Below are 17,740 nucleotides of genomic sequence, written 5' to 3' on the forward strand. Positions count from 1 at the left end.
CTGATGTGGATACAATTAAATTAATATGCAGAGCAAGAAAGAAAGAGGTTACTTAATGGGTATGTGTAGTAGTAGTGCTCTAAATGGCTTTGACAGGGTTCTTGTGACGTAAATCTTGAGGCTAAAGGTGTGCACTTCACCAGAACCCTGTAATGGCTAAATAGCACTATAATACAGGTTATACGTTTTTTATGTTAGATGTTTATTTTGGGGCGGTTAGCCTGAAAAATGTTTTTTTTTCCAAACTGAGAAGTGTTTATTGAAAACAGTAGATAAACAGCTAATTCCATTATTTTAATAGCCCGTGATTAGCAGAAAGTTATTCTTCATTATATCTTCACAATGTGAAATTTTAGAAGCAAAATGCGTAGAGGCCAGTTAACTTCTGGGAATGAATGAAATCAGTGCTAGATTAGGTCTTCTATTGGATTAAATCTTTATCTCATTTGAGTGACATACGTTCTGCAAAATATGAAAACTGTTTTACAGATGTGACATCACCCCTGTGAAATAAAGGATTTTATACCACTGCTTTTTATACCACATACCCTCACTCTCTCTTGTGCTCGCTTTACCCTTCCCTTTCTTTCTCATTAAAGGAAAACAGTTAAAGTGAAGGTATGATATTTTTCTAAGCAAATCCTAAAGAAAACGCTGAAATTTACCTTTTAGGTTATGCTACGCAATACTTAATTCTTGCCCAACTTATACATTTCGTGAATCCACAAATGACATAACTGATGACATCTCACCTAAATTCATTAGTGACATATTTTATGAGTTCAGCTATGATATTCTCAGTTGAATTACCAATGGGTTAGCTGTTGTTGACATTCATGATATTACTAAATGGTTCTATTATGATATCAATTCATCCACCACATCAAACAAATATTTGAAGTCCTAGGTGGAGAACTTCTATCCTCTCACACCACTGACTAGCAATGTTGTCTATGGAAACTGTGCACCTGGTCTATACGCAAAAGGGTCTGTATGTAGGGAATACATTGTTTAGATTTTGGCTCCTACCTACCGGTCCATCCAGCTCCATAATTATCTTACATAATAAACTTTGAAAGTATTTTGCATTCTTTCGAAAACTCTTTATTTAAAGTATGTATAACCTTAAGTCACACTTGGTACATTCTCCTCGTTATGCTGCTTTCGAGTCACGCTAGATGTAGACTTCCCCTGCTCCCAAAGTATGCCATGGCTTTGGATGTTGAGAAACGTGTAAGGGGTCATCATTATCATCTCGGACTAACTCATATTTGTTTTAGATTGAGTTCACGGGGTACAAATTAAGGCTTCACTATTGATTGCAACGCAAATCAGCATTCATCATGCAGCTGAAATGCAAAAAGTTTTAGTGGTGGCCTACGTTTATAGTCATGTAGAAGCTACATTGATAACAAACGTTCGCATTTTTTATGCGGGGGGCTTTTTGACTTTAGTGCTTTTGATTGTATTTCCATTGAAGATACAGACTGAATCACGAGCAGGCCAAAATGCATTCTTTATAAATTTTCTTTAGAAACGTTTTCCACTTAATGCCTTGACTAAAGCGTTACTGAAACATGGTTTAAAAATGAATTCTTACAGCATCACGTCTTCTCCGCAGAAGGATGTATTAATGACTTAAAAGTGTACTTTGTAAGTCCTGCATAGACAGGATGAACTCTTTCTTGTCTTTGTCACCTGGTCGTTATCGTTATATGTAATTTCCCAAGCCTCTTTTTAACCCTTTCTATCCGTGTTCTCTTTCTTCTCTCCTTTTTGATGCACCTCTGATCTCCTTGTTAAAAAATAAATGGTGTATGTCTTGTACTCTCAACTCTGTACTGTTAATTTGTAAACCTTGCCATGCTGTTGTTGACAGCAACGACTAAAAGTGACTGTAATGATTCAGACCCACATGCCATAGACTTTGTAGTAAATAGTATTACATTTTCGTAATATGATTTCACATGAGTTTGATAACTCAATAAAACAAAAATTGACCAAGCCAGTAGGTCTGCTCTGTGATTGCTATAGAGCTGTTGTGTTTGGCATCGTTTTGAGACATGCTGGACACAAGTCTATTTTTTTTTTTTTCACTGCATTAACGCTGACAGCATTACATTTTTTTTTAAAATGTCTTTGCAGTGATTCCCCCACCACCTCTTCCCTGTTCGCCCCCTTGTCTCCCCAATCCATGTTCTTCTTTCCTGAGCTCCTTCCCTCTTTATTGATTCTCCCCTCAAGCCTCTCAACTGTTCCTTTTTTTTCCCAGCAAAAAAGGTAGTGGGTTGGGGAGTGAGAAAACATGGAAGGAGGGTGAGAGGAGAGTGACGTGGATGGGGGGAGAGGACAAGCGACATCCGATGAGGAAGCACAAGGGCAGTGGAGAGTGGGTGGGAAAGGGCTGGGGCAAGGACACAGATAATGTAATGATCGGAGTGTTGCAGCGAAGCACACTGACAACGGAGGGAGGATCTGGGGAAACTAAGCACACGGACAATGGAGGCTGGGCAAGAGGGATTGGGAACGAACACAGAGGGGGGATAAGTACACAAGGGAGACAGCTGAAAAACTCAGTATTGTAAAGTATATCAACATAAAGAAAAGAAGACAATAGTGCCTGAGAAAGCATGCAGTCAAAGGATAAAGTAATACATCCATGCTACAGAGGAGGGACCAACACACGAAGAAGAAGGAAAACTATGGAAGCTGACAAATAAGAAGCAAGCTAATGAAAGTGACAATGAAGCCAACCAGTGGTAAGGAATGACCAGCCTCTCAGCCCCTGAAAGGTATCAAAATGTATTGCAAGAAAAAGCAAATTTGCAGTCTTTGTCAAGAACTAAAAAAAGACACTATGCAATCTTTACGGTACACAAGTGGAGAGAAAGCACCACTGATGCAAATGAAGGAGAAACAGAATAAGTTATGGATAGGAAAGACGTGCAAAGAAGGCAAGAAACCAGTCTCTGGATTCCACTAGATGCCTAGTTTTAAAGAGAAAATGGTGTCACTAAAAAGATGAAAACCTGACGCTAATGAAATTCAGATAATAATCGGTACTCAAATACCCTCATGACATAATTATAGGGCATGCTGTCCCTAAACCTCTCCTACACTTCAAGACCTAAACAAACCTACATCCATTCATCCATTTTGGAAAGATTAGAAGATAGTTTAAAAATGTACCTTTTTTTAACTCCTAATTTCAGGAAAATTATTTTTGACAGCGTAGTAGTGAATGTAGAATTTTAGCAACGGCTCAACAGATATCCACAATCCCTGGCTAGCTTTTTAATCATCTGATGATGATGGATAAAAAAGTATCATACCAATGTGGTCTTTCATTCTGCAGGCCATGGATGAGTGTTCAGCCGCTCCTGCATACTATTTGCAAGTTTAGGGACAGCATAGCAGCAGCTGTCAACAGAGATAGTTCCACTTGTCAGTAGAGGGACATGTGCCAGACCATATGTACGTAAATGTTTAAAAGATTTCGCTTTGCTTCTTAAAATAAACATGCACATTGGTATTGTCTTATTTAAAAAAACATTTTTTTATTTAGTTCATGTGTACGAGCACATTTGCCACAGACTGTATGTGCTATTGGGTCCAAAAATATATATATTTTTAATGCTATGTGTTAACAAGCGTCAGGCTTCAAAGTTCACCAGGCAAGAAGTGTTTCTTATAACTCTGAGGTCTGTCTGTCTATCTGTCTATCTATCCCAGTTTTAAAAATGAAAGTGACAACTGCGGAGAATTAAAACTTCTCACTACTTTTAAGACAAATGCATTCCTGTTTGTGTGCATGTTTAAATATTACAACCGTGTTTTTTTCTCCATAGGGCTTTTTATCTTTCATGAGTGCCCCGTTAATAGGTGCCCTGTCTGACGTGTGGGGAAGAAAGTCCTTTCTTCTCGTTACAGTTTTCTTCACGTGTTTCCCAATCCCGCTAATGACGATAAATCCTTGGTAAGACCTGCAGACCATGTTTGTCTTGTGACTAGTTAAGAGTCGAGGCAGACAAAAACGAGCTCTTGTTTTACCTCACATTCTATTACTATTAATCTTTTACGATGTGGCAGTAGAGAAACAATAGTAAAAGGTTCAAAAGTCTGTCGTGAAGCAACACATAAGTATTAATGAAATTAAACCCTAAATGAAATATGTCTCTGTACAGTGTGTATTTCGTAGAATTTAGCATGTGTTTAGCTCAACTCTGTTTATCTTTAATGTACCGGATGCACCATTTTCTTTAGTAGTTGATTAGAAAGTTTACCGTAAATCATGTTGCTTCATAGGAGTAATATTGTATCGTGCCAGCAGCAATAGTCTGTCCTACCTTTACATCCTTTATTCCATTCCCAGCATGCCTGCCATCTTGTGTTGGGACTGGAAGCTGGTACTAGGGAAATCAAGCAGCCTTGCCACTAAGTTCATTCACCTTCCCTAAGGTTACATTACCCACTTGTTTAAGTGAGTGTGGTCTCCAAGGGAGAGGAGGAGAAGCTTGAAAGCACACTGGCAGAAAAGATGCTCAGTACTGTACCCACTGACCAAGACACAGGTTGTTCAAAGTCTCTTAACGGATCGGTGCACCATCATTCTGCACTCAAGTCCGTGGATTACAGGAAAACCTAAAAGTGCACAGGCATGCAGCCCATGGATGAGAAACGGAGGTTAAGTAGTCCTGCTGCTGTTAATAGCCAATAGCAAGATGCCCATTGCTTAAACCAAACCATAAACTACCTAAGCCTAGCGATGTAGAAGGTGGAGATAGTAATATATTTAGAAGGTGGAGATAATCACATTAGTAAAATTAAAAGGGCACAATTGTCAGGTCTCTGTACCTATTAGGTAATTTGCGTAGTGTGTAAGAAATGGGTCCCTGTCCACATGTTCTGGCACAACAAAATGGAACTGGAGAGGGATAGAAACTTTTTAAAGGTAGAACCTTATGGACCAGTCTGCTTACTTCAAATATATTCAGTCGAGCTACCTGTTTCAATTCTGATCCATCGTACCCATCTGTCAGTAGTTGGAGAAGGGACCAGACCAAAGGTTTTCGAATGCATGTGAGTTGGTGTGAACCTGGAGATCTGAATTTTTCTGACAACTCTTTATAAGCTTCAAGATTTCTTACTATGCAAAGCTGTGGAGAATTCTGAAAGGCCATATAGGTTACTACTCTAGTACTGAAATTAGTTCTTGTACAAATAGTGAAGTTTACTCCATCTGAAGAGTTCATTCTGGCTGTAATGTCCATGACTTAAACATCAGAGACTCTCTTGCGTGAAACGAGAAATGGCTAACTTAGCTGAAAATCTTGGGAATCACATCAATCGGCAAGTGACTAGCTGAAATTGTCTATCTACAGGCAGATAGTTCTGCACACCAAACCTTTACTTGCCATTTCAAGAAAGGAAGTTCAATATGTTGACAAATTTAGTCCCCTAAGGATCCAAATTCCATCCCATGCACCAATGGGACCATCTTTTCCATGCCAGTCAATATCTTTTAACTGTTGATTTGGACTAAGGTCTCTTGATATAATCTGTACTATGTTCCCAGCTTTTTTCAATGCCCCCTGTAATCCTTCATGCAGTTAGACAAGAGACCTCAGTAGCATTAACTTGTGGAATTTGTCTTGAACCTCCTTCAAGTTCTTTGGACGATGGGGAGAAGAAGAATTGGAGAGTTGCAAGGAAGTTCCACAAGAACTGGAAACCAAGTGTGCACTCTACAATGCAGTGTCACTAGGATCACTTCCGCTTCTTGACTCGCCACCAGAGCTGACAGTCTTGTAGTTATGGAAAATTGAGGCAATGCATAATTGTGAGTTCCTTTCCATTCCTCAGGGACAGCATTCCTAGCCTCCGCCATCTGTTCTGCCCTCAAACTGTAGAGTCTTGGTAGCTAGAGATGCAATTTGGATGCAAAGTAGTACAACTCTCAAGGGCCCCCTATCTGCTTGTCACAAGCTGAAACACTTCCATCTCTAGTTGCCATGCACCAGAATCCCTCAGGAACCAGGAGTACAGTTTGACACTCAATTGTGCCTTGTTGGAAGTTATTCCGCTGACCAAGATATTAATTTGACTTAACAGAAGAGTAAAAAATCTTTGTACATTTTTCACTAGTGCTTAGGACATTTTCCTTCCTAGCATATTGATGTATTGTACAGGCAGATATGTTGTCAATTTTCAGCAGTACCGAGCACAAAACCTTGCCCTTAGTTATGCATTTCACTGAGAAGGACCTTGCTGGGAGCACCAGACCGTTGATGTGGTCATTCAATTATTGATCTGACCACTGACATCCAGTAGCAATAGCCCTACCTCAGTTGACCTGCGTCTGACTATATCACAAGATCTGGAGAATAGCCGAAAATTGCTGTGACATTTCAGGCCACCTCCATACAGTCTACCCACCACTAAATATCCAGTCTAGCCCATTCTGAGATGAGCCACTTTGAGTCTCTGGAGGGCTCAGTAATGTAGAGGGCCCAGAATTGAAGTGGCCACAGAGCCAACCGAATGGCCTGGTGTCTCAGAGAAATGTTCTCTCCTTAAAAAGGTATCTTTAGCTCTTTCCTGATATTCACCATCTACTTCTGAGGAAGGTTCAGTTTTTCCCCAATGGGATCCGCCACAAAGCTGAGGAAAGTGATTCTGTGAGTCAAAATTATCCCTGATTTTGTCATTATTGCTGACAGAGCCTATCATTTCTAACAGCGAGATTGTCCTCTGAAAATCCTCCATTAGCCTTTTTGGCAACTGATACATTAGAAGAACATCATCTAGGTATACAATCCTTAGGATACCCTAAGATCGCAAGGCCTCTATTGCTGGTTTCTGTACTTCACTGAAGCACACATGGGCTGAATAAAGGCTTGAGCGTAAGATCCACAAACTTGTAAACTTACATGTTTCAGATGAACAGAAGAAGTATCCTATGCAATCGAAGATGACATAGACAGCCATCCTTCAAATCCTATCTTGCTCTCCAATCGTTCAACAGTAAAATATCTCTCGAGTAGTTGAATCCCACCCTGAAATGGCAGTACATCAATCATGCAATCCATGGAGCTTGATGACCGGACGGTGGCCCTTGTCTTCTTTCTCTACCAGGAGTAAATTGCTTACTAATCCCCTTGATGGAGGTTTGCAGATATCACTGCTCTTTTATCCAGTAAGGCCTTAACTTTTAGATCGGTAAGGAGTCTTGTTCATTGTTATTTTTACATAATCACATAAAATTCTATTTGGAAGCCCTGAACAGGTTGCAACCCAACCCCTTCCCTGTTAACCCTTGCCAATTGTGCAGGAACAGTTGGGGAAGGTGTAATAACATCTCTTGAGGTCTCCAAGGAGTTTTTGACCATTCATATGGTATCAGATTCACATAAAACCCTATTTGGAACCCCTGAATGGTTTGAAAAAACCCCAGCGTCCCCGGTTAACCCTTGCCTATTGTGCAGGAGGGGGAGGTTTTGGAATGGGGTAAGCACCATAATTGTGCTTAATTCCAGTAGTAGTATCCCCAAAAGGGATATATTTGAATAGCTTTTGTCTTTTTAAAAATGTCTTTCATGAGATGGAAGGTATCATTGGAGGTCATGTGGGAAGTCTTCTGTTTTGCCTTTCGTAATGTACTTTGTGTTCTCTGGTGTATAGTCGGTTTATTGTGCCCAACCCTACCACTTTGGGGGTTCAAACCCTGGGTGGCAGTGATTAATAATTTTCTTCCCAGGGCTCGAGTGGGAAGTCCCTGCTTTTTGTAAGGAGGAATCGGCCATATTCTGCTTTACAAGAATCTACCATAGTGTGATAATTAGCTCATGCTGATCTATAAATGAAATAAATGCATCCATTGATTACAATCTAAACAGGGATAATTTTGATGAAAATGCCCTGACAGACCCTGAGTACTCTAAAACACCCATCTTTGCCTTCACTGCAGCTGCATCCACCCAATGCATCAGAAAAAAAGCATATAGGATGATAGACAATCACGAATGGGCATCTGAGGGATGCAGGTAGGATTAGTCTTTCTTTGTTTTCATTGTAGAGATACACAGCGTTAAGCTCTGTGAGCTAACAGTGTTGTAGTCTCAACATGTATCCGATTAACTCCACAATGAAAAAGCAGACAAGAACTGTCCATGCGATGGAACAACAGCACCAGCTACCACTATGGAGCTGAACAGCTCTTTTTGAACCCACGGGTCCACCTTCGCATAGGGAAAAACAGAGCCTCACCTCTGTGTCACACAATTGATAAAGTAATCGATCACTGGGCTTCCTGCTGGCATCAAAGCAATAGTCTCAGGCTGCACTGCATGCTTCGCCGGTTGGCACTGTTCAGGATAGAACGTTTGACGTTTGATTGCTTCATTCAGATGTCGTACAAGACAGGTTGTAGGGCTACCCCAGGCTAACAATAGAAAAGAGCTGGAGCACTACGAGTGACAAGTCAGGATAAAGGCAACATCATCCTTTTTATGTGCAAATGTGATTGAGGTTGAGAAGGTAGCTTGTGTTTTGCTTGAAAAAATAAATAATAAACATTAAAACATCCGTTCCAAAGTCAGTGTATATATAATGGGCCTGATTTAGAAGCTGGCAGACAGAGTAAATGCAGTTAGGATTTGGAGAAATTTACGTCTGCCTCCCTGCCATTACTCTGCTTGACAAATATCAAGTTCACTGCCAGTTCTGCAGTATACTTTATGGGTTTGGCTGAACCCCAGTCACTGCGTTCATAGCCATTTAAAAGTTTAGTGTGTGTCCCTCATGGGCAAAGGACTCTTAAGTTTTTAAAAAAAACGTTTTTTCTTATCCAAAAAACAAACTAGCGAAGTGTGACTGTTTTTGGTGGAAAAAAAACAAATAGCCCAACACCACAGGTGGTAATTTTTTGGTCGTTTATTTTCCATACTTTCCCTCACTCCCAGAATATGCTTCGCAGGGTGAGCAGTTACGAAGAAAAAAAAAAAAAAAACTATCAGACTGCTCACTTGGAGCACAGAGCCTCACGGTTGAAGAGGAGGGTAATCGAAGCATCAGAGGGATGAACAAAATCGAAATGATGGCCGGATGACATAACAGAGTTCTCAACTCGTAGACCATTTTATGAGAACTGTTCCCTAATAGCACTGCTCTTAGGGACATAATAGTTGCTGTAGTCCAGAGAGCTAGGTAACTGGGCCAGAGACTGGCTGGCCCCGTTGCCTAGCCATTTTTGATCATGGTCAGGATTTTTGTGTTTCAGGGACAACATAAATCTGTTGATTTCTGCCAGGAATCAGGTAAACTCTAGGATTAAAGAAGCAAATTATCAATTTACCCAAACCTTTTATTAAAAAAAACAGAAGAGCGTGAAAAGGATAATGATATTAGAAGCACACAATGTGAGATGGATGGTCACTAAGCTATAATAGTAAGGTTGTGACTAGAGCGACGCATTAAAACCAGCTGCAAATTCTTTGATAACCCCTTCAAATCCACATCTGGGTTAGAGCTGACCGTAGGCCACAGATTATACACTTAGTTTATGCACATGGTTGGTCAACTGACATGATTGGGGATGCTTTGAATGACTGTATGATGTAGTCATGAACCGTAGATCCCACCCCTATTATACTGTCTGCTTTGAAGCTTCAGACTTTTTCTTTGAGTGTCTTGGAGGAATGATCTTAGCACTTATTTCCTTGGGAAGTCAGTTGCTTACCTAAGTGTCACGCCTCATGTGTCACATGTGCAGGATAGCTGCTTGCGAACTATCATCAACTGGAACTTAATTTGTCAGTGATGCATGTCCAAAGTATTCTGTATTATTTGTTGAACCTTTTAGTGTGTTTGAAGTGCTTGCTTCACTTGCATTCCCAGCTTTAGCCCAAACAGTCAAAAGTGCAGCCCTCCATTCAGCCCTGTTGTTTGGTGTCAAGGCTCTAATCACTAGACCGCCTTAATCTCACCTGTAAAATATTGTTTACAATAACTTGTAAGTATGGCATATCAGCAACTAACTATTTTGTAAGTAATGTCTTCTCCTTGCTTTTCAGGTGGTATTTTGCTATGATTTCTGTTTCTGGGATATTTTCGGTAACATTTTCTGTAATATTTGCATATGTAGCTGACATTACACAAGAGCATGAGCGGAGCACTGCATATGGACTGGTAAGTATTTTAAAGCAAGCAGTATTTTTCATATGTTGGCAGTTATATTACTTGAACAGCAATTGCACCCTCCATGAGACAGGGTTTAAAAAAATGTGTACCATTCATGTAAAGAATTGTATGTTTAAGTGAGTACAATTGAAACAGAACTGTGCTATTTATTATCTAAAAAGGTGGCTCGCTTAAAGGTGTGGTGCTCAAGGAGGACATTGCTAAATTTCCTAGCTTTCACAGTGGGAAGTTTCAATTCTAGTAAGGACTCTGAAGTGAGGATAATGTTTTCTTTCTTTGCTTTTCCACAGCAGCCTTATTTAACAGACACTACCTTTCCCATCAAACGTAGGGTAAGGAAGAAGAAAACCATAAACCATTGGGAATACTTTGAGTACAATAATAGTCCTTCCTTTGTTATCATGCACCCTCTTTCTTTGTGCAGCAAAGGTCCAGTCCCTCATGCATGTTAATACTGTTTGTAAACCTCACTTCCCATAGAGAATAGCTTAAGTGAGACTGTTCTCTTAAGGTACCATAACCATTATAACACTTTACGATTCCCTGTTGCAATCGTTCATTTTAAATCTTAAATACCATGAAACCTTTGCATTATCATTGATGAAACCAATATCAAACTTTACTCACTGTCCATACGTCTCTTGCCAGTTAACATCCTGTCGTCCAAAAGTTTGGGTGGGGCTGAACAGTTGATTACTGGGTGGGATACTCCTTGCCTCAGAGTCCTTAATAGATTTGAAAATTTCAATAATGAAGGATAGAAAATTTTGCATTCTGTGTACGGACTAAAGGTGAGGATTATGCTTGTTCAAGCTTATTGACTACTAGAAATGCCATCTCAACTACCGGTTTAAAGTAAAAGCTTGTAAAGGTATAATCTGTGGACCACTGGTGAGCATTCAGAATTCAGAATGTCCTCCAGTCTAGCCCCTAGAGCAAAAGCTTTCGAGGTCGTAGCACCTCTAGTGGAATGTGCTTCATACCTGGAAATGCCAGCTTCTTGCATTACCCATCTAACCCATCTCGCTATGGTAGGGGAAGAGACCACATGGAATGGTTTTTGGGGTTCCGTGAGGTGTTGGTATTCTCCAAAGGGTCGAAGCTTCTCAGTCAGATCTTCATATGCTTTAATGTATCTTGCCACACATAGTTTGGGATGGTCATTAAACGCTGGATAGGAAATCAACCTTGAATTACATTTTGTACATTTAGACACATGGAATGTAACTCCATCGGGGGGGAACACTTTACCTGTGATATCCTGTGCTTTGACATCGGGTACTCTTTTAAGGATATGAGGCACAGCAACATGACCAACTTACCTGAAATTTCTTTCAGAAAAATATATTTATTGCTTTTCCATTACAAAAACAGATTAAGAACATTGTTCACGTTCCAAAAGACTGAGTATGTTGGTTCTGGAGGAAGAGACAGGCGTGTGCCCTTTAACAGTTTCTGTATTAGCAGATGTCCCCCCTACTGGAGACTCCTCTATTGGAGTGTGTCCCGCTGAAATGGCTGACTGTAAAATGTTCACAGATCTGTAGTCCAAGCCCTTTGTCACCAAAGATGACAAGAAAATCAGTATCTGAACAACTGGATCCACGTCCCTCTGGAGACACCAGCCTAGCCAATAAGACCAGGCAGTCTTAGTTGTTCTATCTGCACGTGCGTTCTATAAGAGACATTATGCTTCTTGCATAAGATCTAGGATTTTCTATAATTACCTATAATCCTCCCCGCCATGAGATATAGTTGTCTGCTCAACACTAGGTGATGTGGGTTACCCTGGGGGTGGGGGTGGGGGTGGGGGTGGGGAGTGGAGGGGGGTGGGGAGGGGGGGGGGGTAAGGATTATAAAACCCCAAGAAAGTTCCATCAGAATTGGAGAACAGACTTGAGACCTCCAATTTGGTGTTGTCACTATCAATTCTGCAGTCTTTCTCCTCACATAAATGTCTTGTGATCATTCGGAACAGGGGAAGGCATATTCCCCCTCAAAACTCTGATCTTTGAGGAAAGTGTCCGTCACCACCGCTTGGGAGTCTCTTCTCCAGCTGAAGAGCCTCTCCAGTTGGGGATTCGATCTTGACCCAAATAATTCCACAGAGGTGGGGCCTGTCTTTTTTTTGAGGATTTGAAGATTGTCTGATTCAATTTCCACAGGCTCATGTCCTAGAGGCAGGGGCGTAGTTTGATCAGTAAGATTGAAGGGGTGAGAGCTTCTGATTTTCCAACAGTCAGGCTGGCATATAATCTTAAAATACATTATACAACAAACAGCGAGCATAAGAGGGACTTAAGGGGCAGTGGAAAGGGAGAGAAATGTGGATTGGCAAAAGTACTAAGTGAGAGAAAACAATATATTGTTGATTCTCAACTTCTTTGAGGACTTTCAAAACCGAGAGAGTGTATTTGTTTTTAATCTGTGTGTATGCAAAAATCCAAGGTGAAATCCAGCAGACATTTTACCATACCGGACTGAAAGCACTAGTATTTATCAGAAAATACATATATTAGAAGTATGTAACATCCCAAACAACCCCCAAAGCTAAGCTTCTGCCTGGAGGTGTCTGGAATTCCAGCCTGTCACTTCATTTGCCTTGTCAGGAAGGTGTTCTGCAATGACTGCGATGTTGTTGTCCAGGCAGAAGTGCCAGAAGCTCTTGGCCAACTCCGATATGGCTTCCGATCACGTTCTGAGGTGGTTGATTAACTGCACCACTGAGACATTGTCTTTCTTCAGTAGCACACTCCTCTGCACACTTTGGTCCAGTAATGCACTGCAACCGAACCTGCTAGGAGTTCGAGACACCTGATATGTACCTGTTGTTCTTGAGCAGAGCATTTCCTGACTGTGCAACTTGCACCTTAGCCACTTCTGCTAACGTCCGATTTTGTAACCATGTCTGGGTTGGAACTAAAGATTGCTCTCCAATTCCACTCTTCCATGCGCGTTAGCCACCGTTTTGTGTCTTCTTTGGCATCCTCCGCTAATGGAACTCTTTCCATGTATGTCGGACCTTTTCGCAAGTGATGACCTTTCATATGCTGAAGGGCCCTGTAGAGGAGTGGGCCCAGAAAAATTGCCTGAATGGATGAAGAAAGTCCTACCACTTGGGCTGTTTACCTCATCAAGGTCTGTTCCTTTGATAGTCTTGCATAGCTTTTGCCTGATCTTCGTGATCTTATTTGCCGAAAGCTCTGCCCGATTTACGGGTAGTGAAATGCACGACGGGTGCTGCTGCACCCGCCACACTGCTACATTGCCGCTGTCTCAAAATGGAGCTGGCGTCAATGTTCCGGCCCTGCATCCAGCTGGCGGAAACCCAGTTTCCGCCTGACAGCCCAGCTGGATGTTCTTTATGTGGCCGGTGGGGGGTTCTGGCGCTGGCAGTCTTCTGTTGACCGTCAGCGCAAAACTCGGCGGGTATTCCCGCAGAGTTCGTAATGAACCCCTTAGTATCTAAACTTTTCCGGGCTGAGAATGTTTGTGAGTAGGAACTAATTCATACATTTGTCAGTCTGCAAAAACTCCCAATGGCATCTCCACTGTGGAACACAGTAAGTTGAACCTATACATACAAATGACTGAGAATCAGACAATGAGTGCATGGGGCACATAAGCTCAACCTCCTGCTTCCCAGGAAATAATTTGACAAGTAAATCTCATTGTGCCCAATTAGGTGCTGGGAAAAGGTTTGCATTCAAAATATACCTGGAGACCAGGATGTGGACATTGATCCAGTCAAGAGTAGCTGCCGTCCACGTCACTGTCATGGCACTGGATACCACAGTGATGGTGCCTTGTGTTATATCACGCTGATGTTTGGATCCCTTTCTGGTTTTGACACCTTTTGGTTATATGGCACAGCCGTAAATGAGAAATCGTACAGACCTTTTCCAGCTGGCAAGCAGCTCTGTGTGAATTGTAAAATTTAATACAATATTCTGAGACATGGGGATGCACTTGCCGCTCCATCATTTCTGTTCTACTACAGACTGGGACAAACCATGTGAAAATTAATTTGGCCCAGCCATTAAAAGGACGTTCTGTTGGAAAAGCTTGGCCAATGAGCATTGCAGTTTTCAGCTCCTCGGGCAAAATATAACTGTGCCAATGGTGCAGTCCCCATATAGTTTTTTAAGGTAAATTGGTAATAATTTCACCTAACCATTAGGTGACTTCATAAAGCACCTTTCTTACACCACAGGGCTTGTTTAGACCATATACCATCTGAGGGGGAACTTGTGCATCACCAATTGAAACAAATATAAAGCATACAGCATGAGTGTACTTCTGGTGTGTAGTCGTAGAACACACAATGAGATTGAGCTAAGATAGTCATGTCCCTCTCATGCAGTGAGTCAGCTCTGACCTATCTTAAAGTCAAAGAACATGTCCAGAAATAGTCTGGTCACAACAGGAATATTTATGTGTTTTGAAGATGCCGTGATCCGCTGCTCCTAAACAGATCATTGTTGTGATGATGCTTGAGCAGATGTGTCCAAGTCTGTAAACAAAAATAGATGTTGCACCAGCTACAAATTCGCACTGCCTCACAAGTCGTAAATAGGAATCATGTATTACCTTAGAGAAAATATGAACTCCTATGTTTCAAACATAGACTGCATTATGTATATGTAGCGCAGTCGTAAAGATGCATTCCTTTTCAGAAGGCCATCACAAACTAATGCAATCATAATAAAATTATAACAATCATTTATGTAGCCCACATTAAGCATGTCGTGTCTCCTCTTGGTGCATGTTAGTAAGAGGATGGGCCACTGGAATGATTCAGTTCTGTGACTCTGGCATATTCTACAGAGAGGCAGTTCCTTTGCAGAGGTCATCTGGTCACTTTTTAGTTGCCGACTCTTGCGGTCATGTTTTAAACGGTTACTAACAAGGAGAAAGCTTTGCTCTGACAGTATTAATGTGTGTTACATGAAAAAACAGCAAAATAATGTTGTGACAGAATGTGCAGCATTAAGCAGCATAATTTGTACTTTCTAGCTCCTAATTCAGGCACCTCTGCCACATACTTTTGCTTGCCATTTGCTGCATAATTCCAGTAGCCATGTTAATAGGTAATCTGAAGAGAAGACACAGATGTAGAGCACATGAGGCAGGCAAATACACGCCTTGAAGCATTTAATACCATGTAAATCAGTACAGCAGGTAGGCGATCAGTCATGTATGTGGCATTGTCCCACCAGCGGCATGATTTTATCACCTCATTACCTGAGTAGCTTCTTCTATTTCCAGCTGACATACAAAATCCTGAGGAACCACATGACATCACACACACACAATCATGACAAGACATTACTCCAGGACAAGAAAGGACCAAGAGACAGACACAAGATAAAACAAATATATTATCTTCCCAGTGTTTGTTTTGCACACTTTTGTCTTCTGTATGGCGTAATCTGAAGCTGTGGCACCCCTTACGCTGGGTCCTGAAAGTTCTCACTAACTGGGTTAGTGGTGGTCTGGGCTCAGTGATGGCCAATCTCTTCCATGCAGTGATGGTGTGATATATCATTCAAAGGCTCAGGTGCTCTAACCCTGGGAGATGAAAGGCCAAGCTAGCCCCTCTGGGAACCAAACATTTAATTCTTGCTGCCATGCAGATCTTTGCTGAGGACACATTAAGCCTGGGGCCTACCTTGGCCTATATTCAGGCTACCTTCACTTAAATGCCGGGACCTCAAATTTCAAATATGTATAATGTGAAAAAAATGTATGATGCAATTATGTAAAAAACCCACTTTAGATACACTCTTTCAATTGTCTAGGGTCTTTACACTGTGTCCCTGTATGAGCCGTATTATAATAACCTATTAGTGTTGTGTCAGTGACAAATCTGGACTCGTCATAGCGTCTATTTGTAGTCTTTCTTTGTTGTCTTATACAAAAAAGACTTAAGTCACAATGACACATTTAGGTTACATAAGTACAAGCAGAGTCTGGTCCTAATAGCCACAGTTTGTGAAACAACATTTCTCCTGTTTAAAACATCTCCTGCCCATGGATCCTTTACTGTTACCGTCCAGGATTTACTTTGAGATTTAGTCCTTAGAGTGTGTACCCATATAAACAAAAACACTTATATTCCAATAGACACGGGGAGGCATGGTAAAGTACTGAGAGGAACACCAGGAGTTCAGTAGAAGCAGGAGCAACAGTAGAAGCAGGAGTGAGAAAAGGGCCACTTGATAGCGTCAGAAAGATATTTTCCTGACATTGATTTTTCATGTACTTGGTAACCACGGCAATCAGAAATAATGCATAGAGTTTACAACAAATGATGCATGGCAACTTAGTGGAGTGGTTATGTGAAGCCTGTGGTTGGAACAGGGGAGAGCAGGTTAAACATTACTGGACTGTGACAAACAATGATCATTATACTCAGGAGTCCAAAGGGTGATGGGGAAGCCTTCAGCGCCTGTGACAGCTACTGTGTGGGGGTGTTCGAAGTTGGGGCCTCTTCAAACAGGAAGCAGTGCTATTTGAGCGCTATTTTAGACAGCACATACGGAAGTGGCATCTGCAAGGTTGATGTAGCTGTGAGGGGTTTGTCAAAGCCATGACACCAGTGAATTCTGAGAGGTGGAAGTGATGGAGTTTTCCCACTTTTGTGCCCTATGATACTGCTCCTCTCACTGTGGCGCCCTTGTGTAAGCTTATTTGTGCTACAGGGTTAGGAAAATGGCTGCCTCTACTAACTGAACTCTATTTGAAGAGGTCCACTTTACAACCAAAATCTAGATGTTTACTGCTATCAAGCTTGAGGCCGTGAAGTGCTTGGGTCTGGAGTCACAACTCCTTTTCCACCATTTGGAGACAACACCTTTTGCCATCTTCTTGCCTATAACTAACCTATGTTCTTAGTTGGTGACCCTCTGGAGGTGATCAAGAGCACGTTCTACTGCCTAGTGTTAAGCTCTACTCAAGTCAGCTGGTTAATGCACCCAAAAATGAATGTGTTCTTGTGTAATGTAACCAGTGTTCATGCAAAGTGCTGTAATGCATTTGTATCGACTTCACCCTGCATAAAAACTTTTTTAACAATAAAGCCCTCCAATACCTTTGTGCCAAGTTCGCGCTACATAAAACTGCAAAAAAAATAAAAAATAAGAGACCCCTCAGACATCTCGAAGAAACAGCAAGATGCCAAAAAGCAAGGAAGAGGTACAACATTCTGCCACACTTACGCACATGCCCGATCAGGCAATAATACATGTAACATGATCAGTCTCGAAGGCAGCAGCAAAACAGCCACATTCTCATCTCACAATAACCTTTAGCTTAAGTACCTCTGATCCAGCTAGACCCTCAACACTTTTTAAACACATTAAAAACCTGTCCACCCATTTAAACGAACTTCCAATAAGAAAAAAACGTATTTTTTCACAAAACATTGAATCCACCCAAAAACGAGTCTACCCAGCAGCACCCACCCTGCCTTACCTAAGCCGACATAATAAGTACTCTTTTTCCTCCTCGCCAGAGAAGATCCCAAGAACACTGAATCTCT

The 17,740-nt window shown here is 41.4% G+C and overlaps 1 protein-coding gene across 1 annotated transcript in view; it reads left to right on the forward strand.

Annotated features, from left to right (window-relative positions):
• LOC138287259 (hippocampus abundant transcript-like protein 1) overlaps nucleotides 1-17,740 on the forward strand; it is a 312,041-nt gene that overhangs the window by 134,572 nt on the left and 159,729 nt on the right. Inside the window, exons 4-5 of the mRNA XM_069227623.1 lie at nucleotides 3,849-3,976; nucleotides 10,071-10,185. Coding sequence (XP_069083724.1) covers nucleotides 3,849-3,976; nucleotides 10,071-10,185 — 243 coding nt within the window. The remainder of the gene's footprint in view (nucleotides 1-3,848; nucleotides 3,977-10,070; nucleotides 10,186-17,740) is intronic.

The sequence above is a fragment of the Pleurodeles waltl genome, chromosome 1_1 (genome assembly GCF_031143425.1).
Source record: "Pleurodeles waltl isolate 20211129_DDA chromosome 1_1, aPleWal1.hap1.20221129, whole genome shotgun sequence".
In the NCBI taxonomy this organism is placed as follows: domain Eukaryota; kingdom Metazoa; phylum Chordata; class Amphibia; order Caudata; family Salamandridae; genus Pleurodeles; species Pleurodeles waltl.